The 17,492-nt window shown below is 60.0% G+C and overlaps 6 protein-coding genes across 6 annotated transcripts; 3 read left to right on the forward strand and 3 right to left on the reverse strand.

The window, feature by feature from the left end:
- Positions 1 to 1,666: 1,666 nt before the first annotated feature.
- On the reverse strand, positions 1,667 to 2,035 carry LOC136000056 (scale keratin-like). Its single transcript, XM_065653732.1, has one exon. The coding sequence runs from the start codon at positions 2,033 to 2,035 to the stop codon at positions 1,667 to 1,669; it is 369 nt and encodes a 122-aa protein (XP_065509804.1).
- A 1,312-nt stretch (positions 2,036 to 3,347) lies between these two features.
- Positions 3,348 to 4,496, forward strand: LOC136000047 (scale keratin-like). The gene is made up of 2 exons (XM_065653720.1): positions 3,348 to 3,408; positions 3,828 to 4,496. Exons 1-2 carry the CDS (start codon positions 3,367 to 3,369, stop codon positions 4,215 to 4,217), a joined length of 432 nt encoding a protein of 143 aa, XP_065509792.1. The 5' UTR covers positions 3,348 to 3,366; the 3' UTR covers positions 4,218 to 4,496.
- A 2,143-nt stretch (positions 4,497 to 6,639) lies between these two features.
- Positions 6,640 to 7,008, reverse strand: LOC136000052 (scale keratin-like). The gene has a single exon (XM_065653725.1). The coding sequence runs from the start codon at positions 7,006 to 7,008 to the stop codon at positions 6,640 to 6,642; it is 369 nt and encodes a 122-aa protein (XP_065509797.1).
- A 1,335-nt stretch (positions 7,009 to 8,343) lies between these two features.
- On the forward strand, positions 8,344 to 9,469 carry LOC136000050 (scale keratin-like). Its single transcript, XM_065653723.1, has 2 exons — positions 8,344 to 8,381; positions 8,801 to 9,469. The coding sequence occupies exon 2, from the start codon at positions 8,822 to 8,824 to the stop codon at positions 9,188 to 9,190; it is 369 nt and encodes a 122-aa protein (XP_065509795.1). The 5' UTR covers positions 8,344 to 8,381; positions 8,801 to 8,821; the 3' UTR covers positions 9,191 to 9,469.
- Positions 9,470 to 11,609: 2,140 nt separating this feature from the next.
- On the reverse strand, positions 11,610 to 11,978 carry LOC136000039 (scale keratin-like). The gene has a single exon (XM_065653711.1). It carries the CDS (start codon positions 11,976 to 11,978, stop codon positions 11,610 to 11,612), a length of 369 nt encoding a protein of 122 aa, XP_065509783.1.
- Positions 11,979 to 13,313: 1,335 nt separating this feature from the next.
- LOC136000032 (scale keratin-like) lies at positions 13,314 to 14,439 on the forward strand. The gene is made up of 2 exons (XM_065653705.1): positions 13,314 to 13,351; positions 13,771 to 14,439. Exon 2 carries the CDS (start codon positions 13,792 to 13,794, stop codon positions 14,158 to 14,160), a length of 369 nt encoding a protein of 122 aa, XP_065509777.1. The 5' UTR covers positions 13,314 to 13,351; positions 13,771 to 13,791; the 3' UTR covers positions 14,161 to 14,439.
- Positions 14,440 to 17,492: the final 3,053 nt, after the last annotated feature.

The following is a 17,492-nucleotide window of genomic DNA, read 5'->3' on the forward strand; positions in this document are numbered from 1 at the left end:
CCTTCTCACAGCCAGCACAGACCAACACACTGGCGGCTGCTCCTCCCTTCTCTGTTACACACGATCAATCACAGAAATCACAGCCTGATTCATGTGGCAGGAGCTTTGCAGGGCATCTTGTCATGCTGCTGCCTCAAGCAGCGGCACCCAGAGCCGGCTGCCCAGCACCGCGTCCAGTTAGCTTTTGCGTGTCTCTGAGGACGGGGAGTCCACAACCCTCCCGAGGAAACCTGTGCAACTGCTCGTCGCACTCACACGGAAAAAGTGGTCTGGCCTGTTGAGCCAGACCTGCCTCCTGCCTCTCAGCTGGTGCCCGTTGCCTCTTGTCCTGACACCGGTCACCTCAGAAAAGAGCCTGGCTCCATCTTCTTGATGCCTTCCATTCAGGCACGTGTGCAGCTTGGTGAGAAACACTCTGAGGCTCCTCTTCACTGCGAGCCAAAGTCCCAGCTCTCTCAGGCTCTCCCCAGAGGAGATATTAGAGTAGAACAGGATATTTCCATTGGAAGGGACCTACAACCATCACCTAGTCCAACAGCCTGACTTCTTGAGGGATGACCAAACTGTAAAGCAAATCATCAACGGCATTGTCTAAACGCCTCTTGAACACCGAGAGCCCTGGAGCATTGACCACCTCTCTGGGAAGCCTGTTCCAGGTTTTGAGCACCCTCTCAGTCAAGAAATGTTTCCTCATGTCCAGTCTAAACCTCCCCTACTGCAGCTTCAAACAGTTCCCCTGCGTCCTATTACTGGATCCCAGGGAGAAGAGAGCAGCATCTCCCCCTCCAGTTCTCCTGCTCACGAAACTGTAGAGGGCAGTGAGGTCACCCCTCAGACTCCATTTCTCCTGCTCTCCAGCAATCGACAGCCATTGCCCAAGTGTGGGCTTCAGCACGGGGTCTTTGTCCAGCCTCCTCTGCATGGGCACCCGGAGATGCTGCCGTGCTTCTGTGGAGCACCAGACCTGGAGGGGCCGGTGCTGCTCCCAGGTGGAAGAGGCCAGGCAAAGAAGTCTGGCCAGCACCTGTCCTGCTCCCTTCCCTCAACTCCTGCAAGTCTTACCAAAAGGCTCTCTCTCCCCTGCCTGCTGCCTGCAACCTCCCTCTGCCAGCACCGCCTACCCTCACCTCCCCGGGCATCTCGGCACCGGCATTTGCCCTCCATCTGCTGAAGGGCACCTCTCCCCGGCTCCTTGCGACGTGGGACAAGGATGGAAGGAGACATGACTGGGATGCAGGAAAACTTTATTGTGCCCAGAGGATCAGCAGAGTTCCTCAGAGAGACAGTGGACAAGACCCAGAGAGGCTGGTTGCCATGGGCGGCAGGAGGCAGGGGCATCTTCTCAAGAGCGTGGCTTCTTGCTCCAGATGCCCCCTTCATGCAGCATTGCAGCTCCCGAGGACTTGGTCCATCAGGCCCGCAGAGCCATTGGGGTCCAGGTCCTGCCTCGTCTGACAGCTGAGAAGAGAGGGAGGAGAGCAGAGAGCAGGAGAAGAGGGCAGCGAAGGGCCGAGGCTGTGCGGCACTGCCAGCTGCCCAGGCGTTGGCTGGGGCTGGGGCTGCTCAGCACTTCTCAGTGCCCTGTGCCTGGTAGCCCAGCCCTGCATGGCTGACGTTGGCATTGGCGTTTGGGCTGGCGGCACCGCCGGGGGCTCTGCGTCTGGGTCTAGCAGGGCCCACAGTTGTCCCACAGCCTCCTGCTGTAGCGGGGCAAGGCGCAAGGGCTGGAGGCGGGAGAAGCGTAGTAGGGTCTGCCAAAGGTGCAGAGGCCCCCGGAGCCCTGGGTGGCCCCGGCACCGTAGAGGCCCCCCAGCCCCAGGGAGCCCCCGAAGGCGGGTGCTCCGGAGGAGCCCACCACGGCTTGCTGGGGGAAGGAGCTGAGGATGGGGCCGGGGAAGGTGACGACGACGGGGGGCGGCTGGATGAGGGCCGTTGAGTCGGGGCACTGCCGGGCGCACAGCTCGTTGCAGCTGTCAGCGATGGGCTGTGGGACGGCGACGCTGGTTGGTGCTGGGCGCAGGTCAGAGCAAGACATCTTTGCGTGGGATCAAACGGCGCTCTGCAAGAGGGCAGAGATCGCAAGTGAGCAGCAGAGGGGAGCACCCGAGGCGGAGGGGCTGGAGCAGGGGGCCAGGAGGACAAGCGCTCGCAGACTTACCCTGTTCCCTCAGGAGAAGGCAGCCAGAGCAGTGGTTGGGAGAGCCTGGCAGTGGCAGAGCTTTTATAGCGGTCCTGCCGTTGCTCAGCACCAGCTGGGCCAATCAGCAGAGGCAGCACTCCCTCCTGCTGACACCTATGGGGCTGTGCACCTCCTGCCCCTCCCTGAGTCAGCATCTCCTTGGCAGACCAGCACATGCCGCTTGCGAGGCTTTCTAGCCCTTTGTGCTCTGTGGGCTAAATGACAGGATGCATCTCCCTGCTCGGGGATGTAGAAGGCAGGAGATGGCCATGCTTCTGCGGCTCCTTGCTGCCTGACTGGTGCTCTGCTGCAGGGAAACCTCTGCCCTGTGCCTGCTGCCAGGCTCTGCTGTGAATAGAGCCGGTGGCAAGGGCGAGCGGGGCCAGCACAGCTGAGGGCTGCTGTGGCTTTGGCGTCAGCCAGCGCTCCCAGCTGCCCAGCACCCTGAAGGGCAGCCCCTGCCCAGCACCATCGCCCAGCATTGGGCTTCCCATGAGACTTGCAAGCGGCCCGCGGGGCTGGGGCGGGCCTGGAGTGAGCCTGTGCCACTTCAGCACAGGTCGGGGGCTGTGCTCCTTGCAACACGCACGTCGCGGAAGGGCACAAGGGGTCTTGCTCCCCCAGGCTTGCCGAGGTCCATGGCCAAGGCCTGAAGGCAGATGGAGGCTGACTGTGTTGGGCTGGCGAGTGATACATCGTGCTGAGCAGGCAGTGCCCGAGAGGAGTGCCTTTGATTTGGTGTTTCGTAACCTCGCGCCTCTGTAGATAATAGCTCCACGGTGCATGTCATGCGGTCGCTGGCGTGCGGGAGACCCTGGTCTTCCGTGTGGCTCTGCAAAGCAGACGTGGGGCCACGCCGAGACCAAGCCCTTGCAGAAGAGCTATGGCACGCAGGGCGCTTGCAGTCAGCCTTTGTCACGCTGTGTGCCCTCTTTCACACAGAGATAATGAAAAGACAGTGGGGCTAATTGGGCCCCGTGAGGTGGCAGCTGGCAAGCGTCTGAACGGGGTAATTGCAGGGGCTGACAGAGCGGGTTGGGGCTGGAGAGGAAACGGCGTCAGCAAAACAGCCCCGTGCCACGCAGGGAGAAGGCGGGGGCTCGGCCAGCGCAGGACACGTGCCTCCAGTGCGGCCAGCTCCTCCCCCCACTCTCTGGTGCGGCATAAAAGCGCTGCCCTTGCTGTGCATGGGCATCCACTGCTCCTGCCTCGCTCTGCTCAGGAGAAGGGTAGGTGGGTGCCTGCAGGTCTCTGCCTCCTGTAGCTGGGGCCGGCGTGGGGGATCCCTGGCCAGGAGAGCTGCGCCAGCGGCGGGCGTGCTGGCAGCAGGCTTGGTCGGCCAGGCTGGGCTGAGCCACGACGGGAGGAGGAAGGAGCCCCGTGGCCAGGCCACGCAGAGCTGGGCCCTGCACAGGCTCTCTGCGAGGGCTCGTGTGCCCTCTCTTTGCGGAGAGAGATGACAAGGAGAGGGCTGCAGAGAGCAGGGCGCTGAGGGGGGCTGGCTGGGCAAAGGACAAAGAGCGGGCAGTGCGGCAAGGGGGTGGCCCTGGTCCCTCCAGCTCCAGGACAGCCAAGGGAACAGGGCAGTGCTGAGCCGGGGAGCCTTCTCCTCATGCATGACAGCTGTCCTTGGGGCTGTGTCTTTCAGGCTCATCGCTCTCACACAAAGATGTCTTGCTCTGACCTGCGCCCAGCACCAACCAGCGTCGCCGTCCCACAGCCCATCGCTGACAGCTGCAACGAGCTGTGCGCCCGGCAGTGCCCTGACTCGACGGCCCTCATCCAGCCGCCCCCCGTCGTCGTCACCTTCCCCGGCCCCATCCTCACCTCCTTCCCCCAGCAAGCCGTGGTGGGCTCCTCCGGAGCACCCGCCTTCGGGGGCTCCCTGGGGCTGGGAGGCCTCTACGGTGCCGGGGCCACCCAGGGCTCCGGGGGCCTCTGCACCTTTGGCAGACCCTACTACGCTTCTCCCGCCTCCAGCCCTTGCGCCTTGCCCCGCTACAGCAGGAGGCTGTGGGACAACTGGGGGCCCTGCTAGACCCGGACACAGAGCTCCCTGGGTTCCTGGGCCACCTCTGCCTCACACCTCCACTCCTTTCCTGCCTCTTTCCCCTCTGTCCATGCCGCCTCTCCTCCTTGCCCAGTCCCTTGCCCAGACGCGCGACTCTACCATCGTCCCACAGGGCACTCCTTAGTCTCTGCAATGGCCACCGCCTGGGATAAGAAGCCTGAAGGAACAGCTCTCTTGAAGCCTCCAGGGACAACCTGACTGCCTCTACCTTAAGTGTCTTTCTCCAGAGGTTCCTTTCCTGCACTGCAATAAAACAAGCTTGCATCCAACGCCTGCCTCTCCTCCTTTTCTTTCAGAGCCCAGTGTGGGCTGCAGGGCTCCCCTTGCCAATGCACGTGACCCCCGCCAGCCAGACCAGGGCAATCTCTCAGCCACAACAGTTCCAGGCTGAGTTCATTCTGAGACACCCCGCGACCCCTGCAGCTCTGGCCACACATGGTCCCGTATTTGAGCTCCGAGAGTCCCACCTCAGTGCAGGCTGCTTCCCTGTCTGTGGGACACGTGGCACTTGCAGACCTCCAGTTTCAGCGCGCATGAGCCTGGCTGCCCCAGGGACTGGCACCCCCCCGGGGACAATGCCTGCATCGGATCCAGCCACTTTGTTCCTCCGTGGCTCTGCGTGAGGCCCTGGAGAGAAAGCAAACGGGAGCCTTCTCCTACCTCTTCTTCCTCCCCTTCCCACTCCCGTCTCCTTTCCTCTAGTTTTCTTCCTCTTCTCCTTCCCCTTCTCACAGCCAGCACAGACCAACACACCGGCGGCTGCTCCTCCCTTCTCTGTTACAGACGATCAATCACAGAAATCACAGCCTGATTCATGTGGCAGGAGCTTTGCAGGGCATCTTGTCATGCTGCTGCCTCAAGCAGCGGCACCCAGAGCCGGCTGCCCAGCACCGCGTCCAGTTAGCTTTTGCGTGTCTCTGAGGACGGGGAGTCCACAACCCTCCCGAGGAAACCTGTGCAACTGCTCGTCGCACTCACACGGAAAAAGTGGTCTGGCCTGTTGAGGCAGACCTGCGTCCTGCCTCTCAGCTGGTGCCCGTTGCCTCTTGTCCTGACACCGGTCACCTCAGAAAAGAGCCTGGCTCCATCTTCTTGATGCCTTCCATTCAGGCACGTGTGCAGCTTGGTGAGAAACACTCTGAGGCTCCTCTTCACTGCGAGCCAAAGTCCCAGCTCTCTCAGGCTCTCCCCAGAGGAGATATTAGAGTAGAACAGGATATTTCCATTGGAAGGGACCTACAACCATCACCTAGTCCAACAGCCTGACTTCTTGAGGGATGACCAAACTGTAAAGCAAATCATCAACGGCATTGTCTAAACGCCTCTTGAACACCGAGAGCCCTGGAGCATTGACCACCTCTCTGGGAAGCCTGTTCCAGGTTTTGAGCACCCTCTCAGTCAAGAAATGTTTCCTCATGTCCAGTCTAAACCTCCCCTACTGCAGCTTCAAACAGTTCCCCTGCGTCCTATTACTGGATCCCAGGGAGAAGAGAGCAGCATCTCCCCCTCCAGTTCTCCTGCTCACGAAACTGTAGAGGGCAGTGAGGTCACCCCTCAGACTCCATTTCTCCTGCTCGCCAGCAATCGACAGCCATTGCCCAAGTGTGGGCTTCAGCACGGGGTCTTTGTCCAGCCTCCTCTGCATGGGCACCCGGAGATGCTGCCGTGCTTCTGTGGAGCACCAGACCTGGAGGGGCCGGTGCTGCTCCCAGGTGGAAGAGGCCAGGCAAAGAAGTCTGGCCAGCACCTGTCCTGCTCCCTTCCCTCAACTCCTGCAAGTCTTACCAAAAGGCTCTCTCTCCCCTGCCTGCTGCCTGCAACCTCCCTCTGCCAGCACCGCCTACCCTCACCTCCCCGGGCATCTCGGCACCGGCATTTGCCCTCCATCTGCTGAAGGGCACCTCTCCCCGGCTCCTTGCGACGTGGGACAAGGATGGAAGGAGACATGACTGGGATGCAGGAAAACTTTATTGTGCCCAGAGGATCAGCAGAGTTCCTCAGAGAGACAGTGGACAAGACCCAGAGAGGCTGGTTGCCATGGGCGGCAGGAGGCAGGGGCATCTTCTCAAGAGCGTGGCTTCTTGCTCCAGATGCCCCCTTCATGCAGCATTGCAGCTCCCGAGGACTTGGTCCATCAGGCCCGCAGAGCCATTGGGGTCCAGGTCCTGCCTCGTCTGACAGCTGAGAAGAGAGGGAGGAGAGCAGAGAGCAGGAGAAGAGGGCAGCGAAGGGCCGAGGCTGTGCGGCACTGCCAGCTGCCCAGGCGTTGGCTGGGGCTGGGGCTGCTCAGCACTTCTCAGTGCCCTGTGCCTGGTAGCCCAGCCCTGCATGGCTGACGTTGGCATTGGCGTTTGGGCTGGCGGCACCGCCGGGGGCTCTGCGTCTGGGTCTAGCAGGGCCCCCAGTTGTCCCACAGCCTCCTGCTGTAGCGGGGCAAGGCGCAAGGGCTGGAGGCGGGAGAAGCGTAGTAGGGTCTGCCAAAGGTGCAGAGGCCCCCGGAGCCCTGGGTGGCCCCGGCACCGTAGAGGCCCCCCAGCCCCAGGGAGCCCCCGAAGGCGGGTGCTCCGGAGGAGCCCACCACGGCTTGCTGGGGGAAGGAGCTGAGGATGGGGCCGGGGAAGGTGACGACGACGGGGGGCGGCTGGATGAGGGCCGTTGAGTCGGGGCACTGCCGGGCGCACAGCTCGTTGCAGCTGTCAGCGATGGGCTGTGGGACGGCGACGCTGGTTGGTGCTGGGCGCAGGTCAGAGCAAGACATCTTTGCGTGGGATCAAACGGCGCTCTGCAAGAGGGCAGAGATCGCAAGTGAGCAGCAGAGGGGAGCACCCGAGGCGGAGGGGCTGGAGCAGGGGGCCAGGAGGACAAGCGCTCGCAGACTTACCCTGTTCCCTCAGGAGAAGGCAGCCAGAGCAGTGGTTGGGAGAGCCTGGCAGTGGCAGAGCTTTTATAGCGGTCCTGCCGTTGCTCAGCACCAGCTGGGCCAATCAGCAGAGGCAGCACTCCCTCCTGCTGACACCTATGGGGCTGTGCACCTCCTGCCCCTCCCTGAGTCAGCATCTCCTTGGCAGACCAGCACATGCCGCTTGCGAGGCTTTCTAGCCCTTTGTGCTCTGTGGGCTAAATGACAGGATGCATCTCCCTGCTCGGGGATGTAGAAGGCAGGAGATGGCCATGCTTCTGCGGCTCCTTGCTGCCTGACTGGTGCTCTGCTGCAGGGAAACCTCTGCCCTGTGCCTGCTGCCAGGCTCTGCTGTGAATAGAGCCGGTGGCAAGGGCGAGCGGGGCCAGCACAGCTGAGGGCTGCTGTGGCTTTGGCGTCAGCCAGCGCTCCCAGCTGCCCAGCACCCTGAAGGGCAGCCCCTGCCCAGCACCATCGCCCAGCATTGGGCTTCCCATGAGACTTGCAAGCGGCCCGCGGGGCTGGGGCGGGCCTGGAGTGAGCCTGTGCCACTTCAGCACAGGTCGGGGGCTGTGCTCCTTGCAACACGCACGTCGCGGAAGGGCACAAGGGGTCTTGCTCCCCCAGGCTTGCCGAGGTCCATGGCCAAGGCCTGAAGGCAGATGGAGGCTGACTGTGTTGGGCTGGCGAGTGATACATCGTGCTGAGCAGGCAGTGCCCGAGAGGAGTGCCTTTGATTTGGTGTTTCGTAACCTCGCGCCTCTGTAGATAATAGCTCCACGGTGCATGTCATGCGGTCGCTGGCGTGCGGGAGACCCTGGTCTTCCGTGTGGCTCTGCAAAGCAGACGTGGGGCCACGCCGAGACCAAGCCCTTGCAGAAGAGCTATGGCACGCAGGGCGCTTGCAGTCAGCCTTTGTCACGCTGTGTGCCCTCTTTCACACAGAGATAATGAAAAGACAGTGGGGCTAATTGGGCCCCGTGAGGTGGCAGCTGGCAAGCGTCTGAACGGGGTAATTGCAGGGGCTGACAGAGCGGGTTGGGGCTGGAGAGGAAACGGCGTCAGCAAAACAGCCCCGTGCCACGCAGGGAGAAGGCGGGGGCTCGGCCAGCGCAGGACACGTGCCTCCAGTGCGGCCAGCTCCTCCCCCCACTCTCTGGTGCGGCATAAAAGCGCTGCCCTTGCTGTGCATGGGCATCCACTGCTCCTGCCTCGCTCTGCTCAGGAGAAGGGTAGGTGGGTGCCTGCAGGTCTCTGCCTCCTGTAGCTGGGGCCGGCGTGGGGGATCCCTGGCCAGGAGAGCTGCGCCAGCGGCGGGCGTGCTGGCAGCAGGCTTGGTCGGCCAGGCTGGGCTGAGCCACGACGGGAGGAGGAAGGAGCCCCGTGGCCAGGCCACGCAGAGCTGGGCCCTGCACAGGCTCTCTGCGAGGGCTCGTGTGCCCTCTCTTTGCGGAGAGAGATGACAAGGAGAGGGCTGCAGAGAGCAGGGCGCTGAGGGGGGCTGGCTGGGCAAAGGACAAAGAGCGGGCAGTGCGGCAAGGGGGTGGCCCTGGTCCCTCCAGCTCCAGGACAGCCAAGGGAACAGGGCAGTGCTGAGCCGGGGAGCCTTCTCCTCATGCATGACAGCTGTCCTTGGGGCTGTGTCTTTCAGGCTCATCGCTCTCACACAAAGATGTCTTGCTCTGACCTGCGCCCAGCACCAACCAGCGTCGCCGTCCCACAGCCCATCGCTGACAGCTGCAACGAGCTGTGCGCCCGGCAGTGCCCCGACTCGACGGCCCTCATCCAGCCGCCCCCCGTCGTCGTCACCTTCCCCGGCCCCATCCTCACCTCCTTCCCCCAGCAAGCTGTGGTGGGCTCCTCCGGAGCACCCACCTTCGGGGGCTCCCTGGGGCTGGGAGGCCTCTACGGTGCCGGGGCCACCCAGGGCTCCGGGGGCCTCTGCACCTTTGGCAGACCCTACTACGCTTCTCCCGCCTCCAGCCCTTGCGCCTTGCCCCGCTACAGCAGGAGGCTGTGGGACAACTGGGGGCCCTGCTAGACCCGGACACAGAGCTCCCTGGGTTCCTGGGCCACCTCTGCCTCACACCTCCACTCCTTTCCTGCCTCTTTCCCCTCTGTCCATGCCGCCTCTCCTCCTTGCCCAGTCCCTTGCCCAGACGCGCGACTCTACCATCGTCCCACAGGGCACTCCTTAGTCTCTGCAATGGCCACCGCCTGGGATAAGAAGCCTGAAGGAACAGCTCTCTTGAAGCCTCCAGGGACAACCTGACTGCCTCTACCTTAAGTGTCTTTCTCCAGAGGTTCCTTTCCTGCACTGCAATAAAACAAGCTTGCATCCAACGCCTGCCTCTCCTCCTTTTCTTTCAGAGCCCAGTGTGGGCTGCAGGGCTCCCCTTGCCAATGCACGTGACCCCCGCCAGCCAGACCAGGGCAATCTCTCAGCCACAACAGTTCCAGGCTGAGTTCATTCTGAGACACCCCGCGACCCCTGCAGCTCTGGCCACACATGGTCCCGTATTTGAGCTCCGAGAGTCCCACCTCAGTGCAGGCTGCTTCCCTGTCTGTGGGACACGTGGCACTTGCAGACCTCCAGTTTCAGCGCGCATGAGCCTGGCTGCCCCAGGGACTGGCACCCCCCCGGGGACAATGCCTGCATCGGATCCAGCCACTTTGTTCCTCCGTGGCTCTGCGTGAGGCCCTGGAGAGAAAGCAAACGGGAGCCTTCTCCTACCTCTTCTTCCTCCCCTTCCCACTCCCGTCTCCTTTCCTCTAGTTTTCTTCCTCTTCTCCTTCCCCTTCTCACAGCCAGCACAGACCAACACACTGGCGGCTGCTCCTCCCTTCTCTGTTACACACGATCAATCACAGAAATCACAGCCTGATTCATGTGGCAGGAGCTTTGCAGGGCATCTTGTCATGCTGCTGCCTCAAGCAGCGGCACCCAGAGCCGGCTGCCCAGCACCGTATCCAGTTAGCTTTTGCGTGTCTCTGAGGACGGGGAGTCCACAACCCTCCCGAGGAAACCTGTGCAACTGCTCGTCGCACTCACATGGAAGAAGTGGTCTGGCCTGTTGAGGCAGAGCCTCCTGCCTCTCAGCTGGTGCCCGTTGCCTCTTGTCCTGACACCGGTCACCTCAGAAAAGAGCCTGGCTCCATCTTCTTGATGCCTTCCATTCAGGCACGTGTGCAGCTTGGTGAGAAACACTCTGAGGCTCCTCTTCACTGCGAGCCAAAGTCCCAGCTCTCTCAGGCTCTCCCCAGAGGAGATATTAGAGTAGAACAGGATATTTCCATTGGAAGGGACCTACAACCATCACCTAGTCCAACAGCCTGACTTCTTGAGGGATGACCAAACTGTAAAGCAAATCATCAACGGCATTGTCTAAACGCCTCTTGAACACCGAGAGCCCTGGAGCATTGACCACCTCTCTGGGAAGCCTGTTCCAGGTTTTGAGCACCCTCTCAGTCAAGAAATGTTTCCTCATGTCCAGTCTAAACCTCCCCTACTGCAGCTTCAAACAGTTCCCCTGCGTCCTATTACTGGATCCCAGGGAGAAGAGAGCAGCATCTCCCCCTCCAGTTCTCCTGCTCACGAAACTGTAGAGGGCAGTGAGGTCACCCCTCAGACTCCATTTCTCCTGCTCGCCAGCAATCGACAGCCATTGCCCAAGTGTGGGCTTCAGCACGGGGTCTTTGTCCAGCCTCCTCTGCATGGGCACCCGGAGATGCTGCCGTGCTTCTGTGGAGCACCAGACCTGGAGGGGCCGGTGCTGCTCCCAGGTGGAAGAGGCCAGGCAAAGAAGTCTGGCCAGCACCTGTCCTGCTCCCTTCCCTCAACTCCTGCAAGTCTTACCAAAAGGCTCTCTCTCCCCTGCCTGCTGCCTGCAACCTCCCTCTGCCAGCACCGCCTACCCTCACCTCCCCGGGCATCTCGGCACCGGCATTTGCCCTCCATCTGCTGAAGGGCACCTCTCCCCGGCTCCTTGCGACGTGGGACAAGGATGGAAGGAGACATGACTGGGATGCAGGAAAACTTTATTGTGCCCAGAGGATCAGCAGAGTTCCTCAGAGAGACAGTGGACAAGACCCAGAGAGGCTGGTTGCCATGGGCGGCAGGAGGCAGGGGCATCTTCTCAAGAGCGTGGCTTCTTGCTCCAGATGCCCCCTTCATGCAGCATTGCAGCTCCCGAGGACTTGGTCCATCAGGCCCGCAGAGCCATTGGGGTCCAGGTCCTGCCTCGTCTGACAGCTGAGAAGAGAGGGAGGAGAGCAGAGAGCAGGAGAAGAGGGCAGCGAAGGGCCGAGGCTGTGCGGCACTGCCAGCTGCCCAGGCGTTGGCTGGGGCTGGGGCTGCTCAGCACTTCTCAGTGCCCTGTGCCTGGTAGCCCAGCCCTGCATGGCTGACGTTGGCATTGGCGTTTGGGCTGGCGGCACCGCCGGGGGCTCTGCGTCTGGGTCTAGCAGGGCCCCCAGTTGTCCCACAGCCTCCTGCTGTAGCGGGGCAAGGCGCAAGGGCTGGAGGCGGGAGAAGCGTAGTAGGGTCTGCCAAAGGTGCAGAGGCCCCCGGAGCCCTGGGTGGCCCCGGCACCGTAGAGGCCCCCCAGCCCCAGGGAGCCCCCGAAGGCGGGTGCTCCGGAGGAGCCCACCACGGCTTGCTGGGGGAAGGAGCTGAGGATGGGGCCGGGGAAGGTGACGACGACGGGGGGCGGCTGGATGAGGGCCGTTGAGTCGGGGCACTGCCGGGCGCACAGCTCGTTGCAGCTGTCAGCGATGGGCTGTGGGACGGCGACGCTGGTTGGTGCTGGGCGCAGGTCAGAGCAAGACATCTTTGCGTGGGATCAAACGGCGCTCTGCAAGAGGGCAGAGATCGCAAGTGAGCAGCAGAGGGGAGCACCCGAGGCGGAGGGGCTGGAGCAGGGGGCCAGGAGGACAAGCGCTCGCAGACTTACCCTGTTCCCTCAGGAGAAGGCAGCCAGAGCAGTGGTTGGGAGAGCCTGGCAGTGGCAGAGCTTTTATAGCGGTCCTGCCGTTGCTCAGCACCAGCTGGGCCAATCAGCAGAGGCAGCACTCCCTCCTGCTGACACCTATGGGGCTGTGCACCTCCTGCCCCTCCCTGAGTCAGCATCTCCTTGGCAGACCAGCACATGCCGCTTGCGAGGCTTTCTAGCCCTTTGTGCTCTGTGGGCTAAATGACAGGATGCATCTCCCTGCTCGGGGATGTAGAAGGCAGGAGATGGCCATGCTTCTGCGGCTCCTTGCTGCCTGACTGGTGCTCTGCTGCAGGGAAACCTCTGCCCTGTGCCTGCTGCCAGGCTCTGCTGTGAATAGAGCCGGTGGCAAGGGCGAGCGGGGCCAGCACAGCTGAGGGCTGCTGTGGCTTTGGCGTCAGCCAGCGCTCCCAGCTGCCCAGCACCCTGAAGGGCAGCCCCTGCCCAGCACCATCGCCCAGCATTGGGCTTCCCATGAGACTTGCAAGCGGCCCGCGGGGCTGGGGCGGGCCTGGAGTGAGCCTGTGCCACTTCAGCACAGGTCGGGGGCTGTGCTCCTTGCAACACGCACGTCGCGGAAGGGCACAAGGGGTCTTGCTCCCCCAGGCTTGCCGAGGTCCATGGCCAAGGCCTGAAGGCAGATGGAGGCTGACTGTGTTGGGCTGGCGAGTGATACATCGTGCTGAGCAGGCAGTGCCCGAGAGGAGTGCCTTTGATTTGGTGTTTCGTAACCTCGCGTCTCTGTAGATAATAGCTCCACGGTGCATGTCATGCGGTCGCTGGCGTGCGGGAGACCCTGGTCTTCCGTGTGGCTCTGCAAAGCAGACGTGGGGCCACGCCGAGACCAAGCCCTTGCAGAAGAGCTATGGCACGCAGGGCGCTTGCAGTCAGCCTTTGTCACGCTGTGTGCCCTCTTTCACACAGAGATAATGAAAAGACAGTGGGGCTAATTGGGCCCCGTGAGGTGGCAGCTGGCAAGCGTCTGAACGGGGTAATTGCAGGGGCTGACAGAGCGGGTTGGGGCTGGAGAGGAAACGGCGTCAGCAAAACAGCCCCGTGCCACGCAGGGAGAAGGCGGGGGCTCGGCCAGCGCAGGACACGTGCCTCCAGTGCGGCCAGCTCCTCCCCCCACTCTCTGGTGCGGCATAAAAGCGCTGCCCTTGCTGTGCATGGGCATCCACTGCTCCTGCCTCGCTCTGCTCAGGAGAAGGGTAGGTGGGTGCCTGCAGGTCTCTGCCTCCTGTAGCTGGGGCCGGCGTGGGGGATCCCTGGCCAGGAGAGCTGCGCCAGCGGCGGGCGTGCTGGCAGCAGGCTTGGTCGGCCAGGCTGGGCTGAGCCACGACGGGAGGAGGAAGGAGCCCCGTGGCCAGGCCACGCAGAGCTGGGCCCTGCACAGGCTCTCTGCGAGGGCTCGTGTGCCCTCTCTTTGCGGAGAGAGATGACAAGGAGAGGGCTGCAGAGAGCAGGGCGCTGAGGGGGGCTGGCTGGGCAAAGGACAAAGAGCGGGCAGTGCGGCAAGGGGGTGGCCCTGGTCCCTCCAGCTCCAGGACAGCCAAGGGAACAGGGCAGTGCTGAGCCGGGGAGCCTTCTCCTCATGCATGACAGCTGTCCTTGGGGCTGTGTCTTTCAGGCTCATCGCTCTCACACAAAGATGTCTTGCTCTGACCTGCGCCCAGCACCAACCAGCGTCGCCGTCCCACAGCCCATCGCTGACAGCTGCAATGAGCTGTGCGCCCGGCAGTGCCCCGACTCGACGGCCTTCATCCAGCCGCCCCCCGTCGTCGTCACCTTCCCCGGCCCCATCCTCACCTCCTTCCCCCAGCAAGCCGTGGTGGGCTCCTCCGGAGCACCCGCCTTCGGGGGCTCCCTGGGGCTGGGGGGCCTCTACGGTGCCGGGGCCACCCAGGGCTCCGGGGGCCTCTGCACCTTTGGCAGACCCTACTACGCTTCTCCCGCCTCCAGCCCTTGCGCCTTGCCCCGCTACAGCAGGAGGCTGTGGGACAACTGGGGGCCCTGCTAGACCCGGACACAGAGCTCCCTGGGTTCCTGGGCCACCTCTGCCTCACACCTCCACTCCTTTCCTGCCTCTTTCCCCTCTGTCCATGCCGCCTCTCCTCCTTGCCCAGTCCCTTGCCCAGACGCGCGACTCTACCATCGTCCCACAGGGCACTCCTTAGTCTCTGCAATGGCCACCGCCTGGGATAAGAAGCCTGAAGGAACAGCTCTCTTGAAGCCTCCAGGGACAACCTGACTGCCTCTACCTTAAGTGTCTTTCTCCAGAGGTTCCTTTCCTGCACTGCAATAAAACAAGCTTGCATCCAACGCCTGCCTCTCCTCCTTTTCTTTCAGAGCCCAGTGTGGGCTGCAGGGCTCCCCTTGCCAATGCACGTGACCCCCGCCAGCCAGACCAGGGCAATCTCTCAGCCACAACAGTTCCAGGCTGAGTTCATTCTGAGACACCCCGCGACCCCTGCAGCTCTGGCCACACATGGTCCCGTATTTGAGCTCCGAGAGTCCCACCTCAGTGCAGGCTGCTCCCCTGTCTGTGGGACACGTGGCACTTGCAGACCTCCAGTTTCAGCGCGCATGAGCCTGGCTGCCCCAGGGACTGGCACCCCCCCGGGGACAATGCCTGCATCGGATCCAGCCGCTTTGTTCCTCCGTGGCTCTGCGTGAGGCCCTGGAGAGAAAGCAAACGGGAGCCTTCTCCTACCTCTTCTTCCTCCCCTTCCCACTCCCGTCTCCTTTCCTCTAGTTTTCTTCCTCTTCTCCTTCCCCTTCTCACAGCCAGCACAGACCAACACACTGGCGGCTGCTCCTCCCTTCTCTGTTACAGACAATCAATCACAGAAATCACAGCCTGATTCATGTGGCAGGAGCTTTGCAGGGCATCTTGTCATGCTGCTGCCTCAAGCAGCGGCACCCAGAGCCGGCTGCCCAGCACCGCGTCCAGTTAGCTTTTGCGTGTCTCTGAGGACGGGGAGTCCACAACCTCCCGAGGAAACCTGTGCAATTGTGCTCTCCTCCCTCTCCTCCCAGCTGTCAGATGAGGCAGGAACTGGCTCAAGTCCTTGCAAGCTGCAGTGCTGCATGAAGGGGGCATCTGGTGTAAGAAGCCATGCTCTTCAGGAGATGCCTCCGCCTCCTGCCACCCACAGCAACCAGCCTCTCTGGGTCTTGTCCACTGTCTTTCTGATGATCTCTGCTGATCCTGTGGGCACAATGAAGTTTTTTCTGCATTCCAGTCATGTCTGCCTCTATCCTTTCCCAAATTTGTGTGTCTGGTAAGAGAAGGAGGGCAAATTCTGTCGTCCTTCTGTTTCAGCAGGGATTATCACATATCTTGCCTTACCTGGGAGAGAAGACATAATTCCTCATTTTGCATTGTCTATCTGAAGATGAGAAGCTCTCAGCTCTGGGAAAACCTTCCCTAATTGTGAGAGGAGTGATTCAACTATTTAAACGTTGCAATGAACTTGGAGCTGGTTGTTTGACTACAGATGCCTCCTTGATAATTATGTTCATAGTCAAATATAAATAGTTGTACAAATCTATATTTGGGCACAACATTAATATACTAGAGCCTGGCGTCTCAGCTACTCTCCGCTGTCTTCTATAAGAAAGCATGGTGCTGCCCTCTCACTCTCCAAAACTTTGTACTTCCACAAATCTTCTACTGTATCACATTCAGGGACTTTGTAACACTCTCAGGGTCAAAAGCAAACAGAAATAATACGTTGCTTAGCTTTACTCAAGGAGACCGATCCCATAATATTATTTAACCCCTTACTCCAGCACATGTGGGATTGATTAACTTGAGATGAGTGCCATTTGTATTTTTTGTAATCACTCTGTCTTTTTGAGAAGTAATGCCATGTTGGCAGTAAAAGTCAGATTATGTGTTCTCTTGTATTACAAGTTGTTCTTATATTACCACCATTCTCTGGCATTCTAGATTTACAATACTTTCATTCCAGAGCATGTAATCTCCCTGTACTTTACCATCACCTCTTTGGGGCTACTCAGAGAATTTTTTCTCTTCTGTAACTTCTTTCTGATTATAGCCTGTGTTACGGCAGATCTATCCTCCATAGTCAGCAGGTACTTGGCTTTGTACTGTATTACTGAAGATCATACTGTTACTGTTACTCCCATTAGTTAAGCCATCTTGTTTTTCCAGTCTTAAAGTCTGGTTCCCTCCTGTTTAATGCCACTCAGATTTATGTTATCAGGACATAAAACAGAGTACTCTCAAATTATGTGCTAATTCCATTAATGAAAAAACAAAATAGAGGTTTTCTGAGACTGGTTCTTGAGTAACAAATGCAGGTAAACTCCTCCCATTTCTATACCTCCCATAAAACATTAGATACTGACAGAAAGGGTATCTCTACGTCGTATTTTGCAATCAGACATGATCTCATCCTGAACAGCCATCCAGCCCAAAGAGAAGCTAAGTAATCATGTTAGATGGGTGCTAATAGCTCTCACCAATCTTGTCATCTTGGGCTAGGCACTTGCTGTCTGACACAATACGCATCTAATTGGGTGCTGGCAGGTACCTGCCTGGCACTGCCTCATCAAGAGAATCAGTGGAAAAGTTGGCAGTAGGAGCTCAGGTGTTCAGCTATGATCAAGTATGATTTACACTGAAGTACCTCTTAGAGCCTGTGCATGAGAGCAAGGATCCTGGAGTTGAGCAGAAGAGGAATGGAGAAGAAAGCAGGCATCTGTGTTTTGCAAAGCTGTCCTAGGAACTGCCCTGAGCTGAACCATTTGGGAGGAAAGAGGGCTTTTCTCAGCACAGGAGAGGTACCTGAGCCAAGAAGGTGCAGGGCTGATGCAGGAAAACCAGGAGGTTGGTTGCTCAGCTACTGGGAATTCACAGCAGCAGCATCCTTGCCTCAAGCCATGTGAGAATGGAAAGCAGCAGCAGGGACAGAGAGCTGTTTCCTTGTGCCACAAAAGCAGGAGTCTTTCTTCTCCACATCAGCTATTTAGGCTCTTCACACATCCCAGGTGCTCATTGTGCAATGGCTGGACTCTACTCGCCCTGCAAGCTCCGGTCCCTTTGCATACCCCCACAGACTTTTCCCAAATAGCCCAAGGCCATAAAGGCGGGCAGTGTTGGAAAGGAAAAGGTGAAGCAGGCAGAGAGGGGAGAACTTTTCAGTGAACGGCCCTTTTTTTTTTTTTGGTATTCTCATTAAGTATTTGTTAATTAGTAAAAATAAAATAGTATTTTCTTAAAATGAAAGCAAGATTCACGAGACTAATTCTCAACTTGTTATTAGTTACCGCACACAGACATCTGGCACATCCACTTACATTTGTGGGGGTGAAGGGCAGTGA

The sequence above is a fragment of the Caloenas nicobarica genome, chromosome 31, assembly GCF_036013445.1.
Source record: "Caloenas nicobarica isolate bCalNic1 chromosome 31, bCalNic1.hap1, whole genome shotgun sequence".
Taxonomy (NCBI): Eukaryota; Metazoa; Chordata; class Aves; order Columbiformes; family Columbidae; genus Caloenas; species Caloenas nicobarica.

Excerpts from the sequence above, each read along its gene's own strand:
- LOC136000056 (XM_065653732.1), bottom strand. The coding sequence starts at position 2,035 with ATGTCTTGCTCTGACCTGCGCCCAGCACCAACCAGCGTCGCCGTCCCA.
- LOC136000047 (XM_065653720.1), top strand. The coding sequence starts at position 3,367 with ATGGGCATCCACTGCTCCTGCCTCGCTCTGCTCAGGAGAAGG. Across the intron at positions 3,409-3,827 it reads TCGCTCTGCTCAGGAGAAGG|GCTCATCGCTCTCACACAAA; the intron begins GTAGGTGGGTGC and ends TGTGTCTTTCAG.
- LOC136000052 (XM_065653725.1), bottom strand. The coding sequence starts at position 7,008 with ATGTCTTGCTCTGACCTGCGCCCAGCACCAACCAGCGTCGCCGTCCCA.
- LOC136000050 (XM_065653723.1), top strand. The coding sequence starts at position 8,822 with ATGTCTTGCTCTGACCTGCGCCCAGCACCAACCAGCGTCGCCGTCCCA.
- LOC136000039 (XM_065653711.1), bottom strand. The coding sequence starts at position 11,978 with ATGTCTTGCTCTGACCTGCGCCCAGCACCAACCAGCGTCGCCGTCCCA.
- LOC136000032 (XM_065653705.1), top strand. The coding sequence starts at position 13,792 with ATGTCTTGCTCTGACCTGCGCCCAGCACCAACCAGCGTCGCCGTCCCA.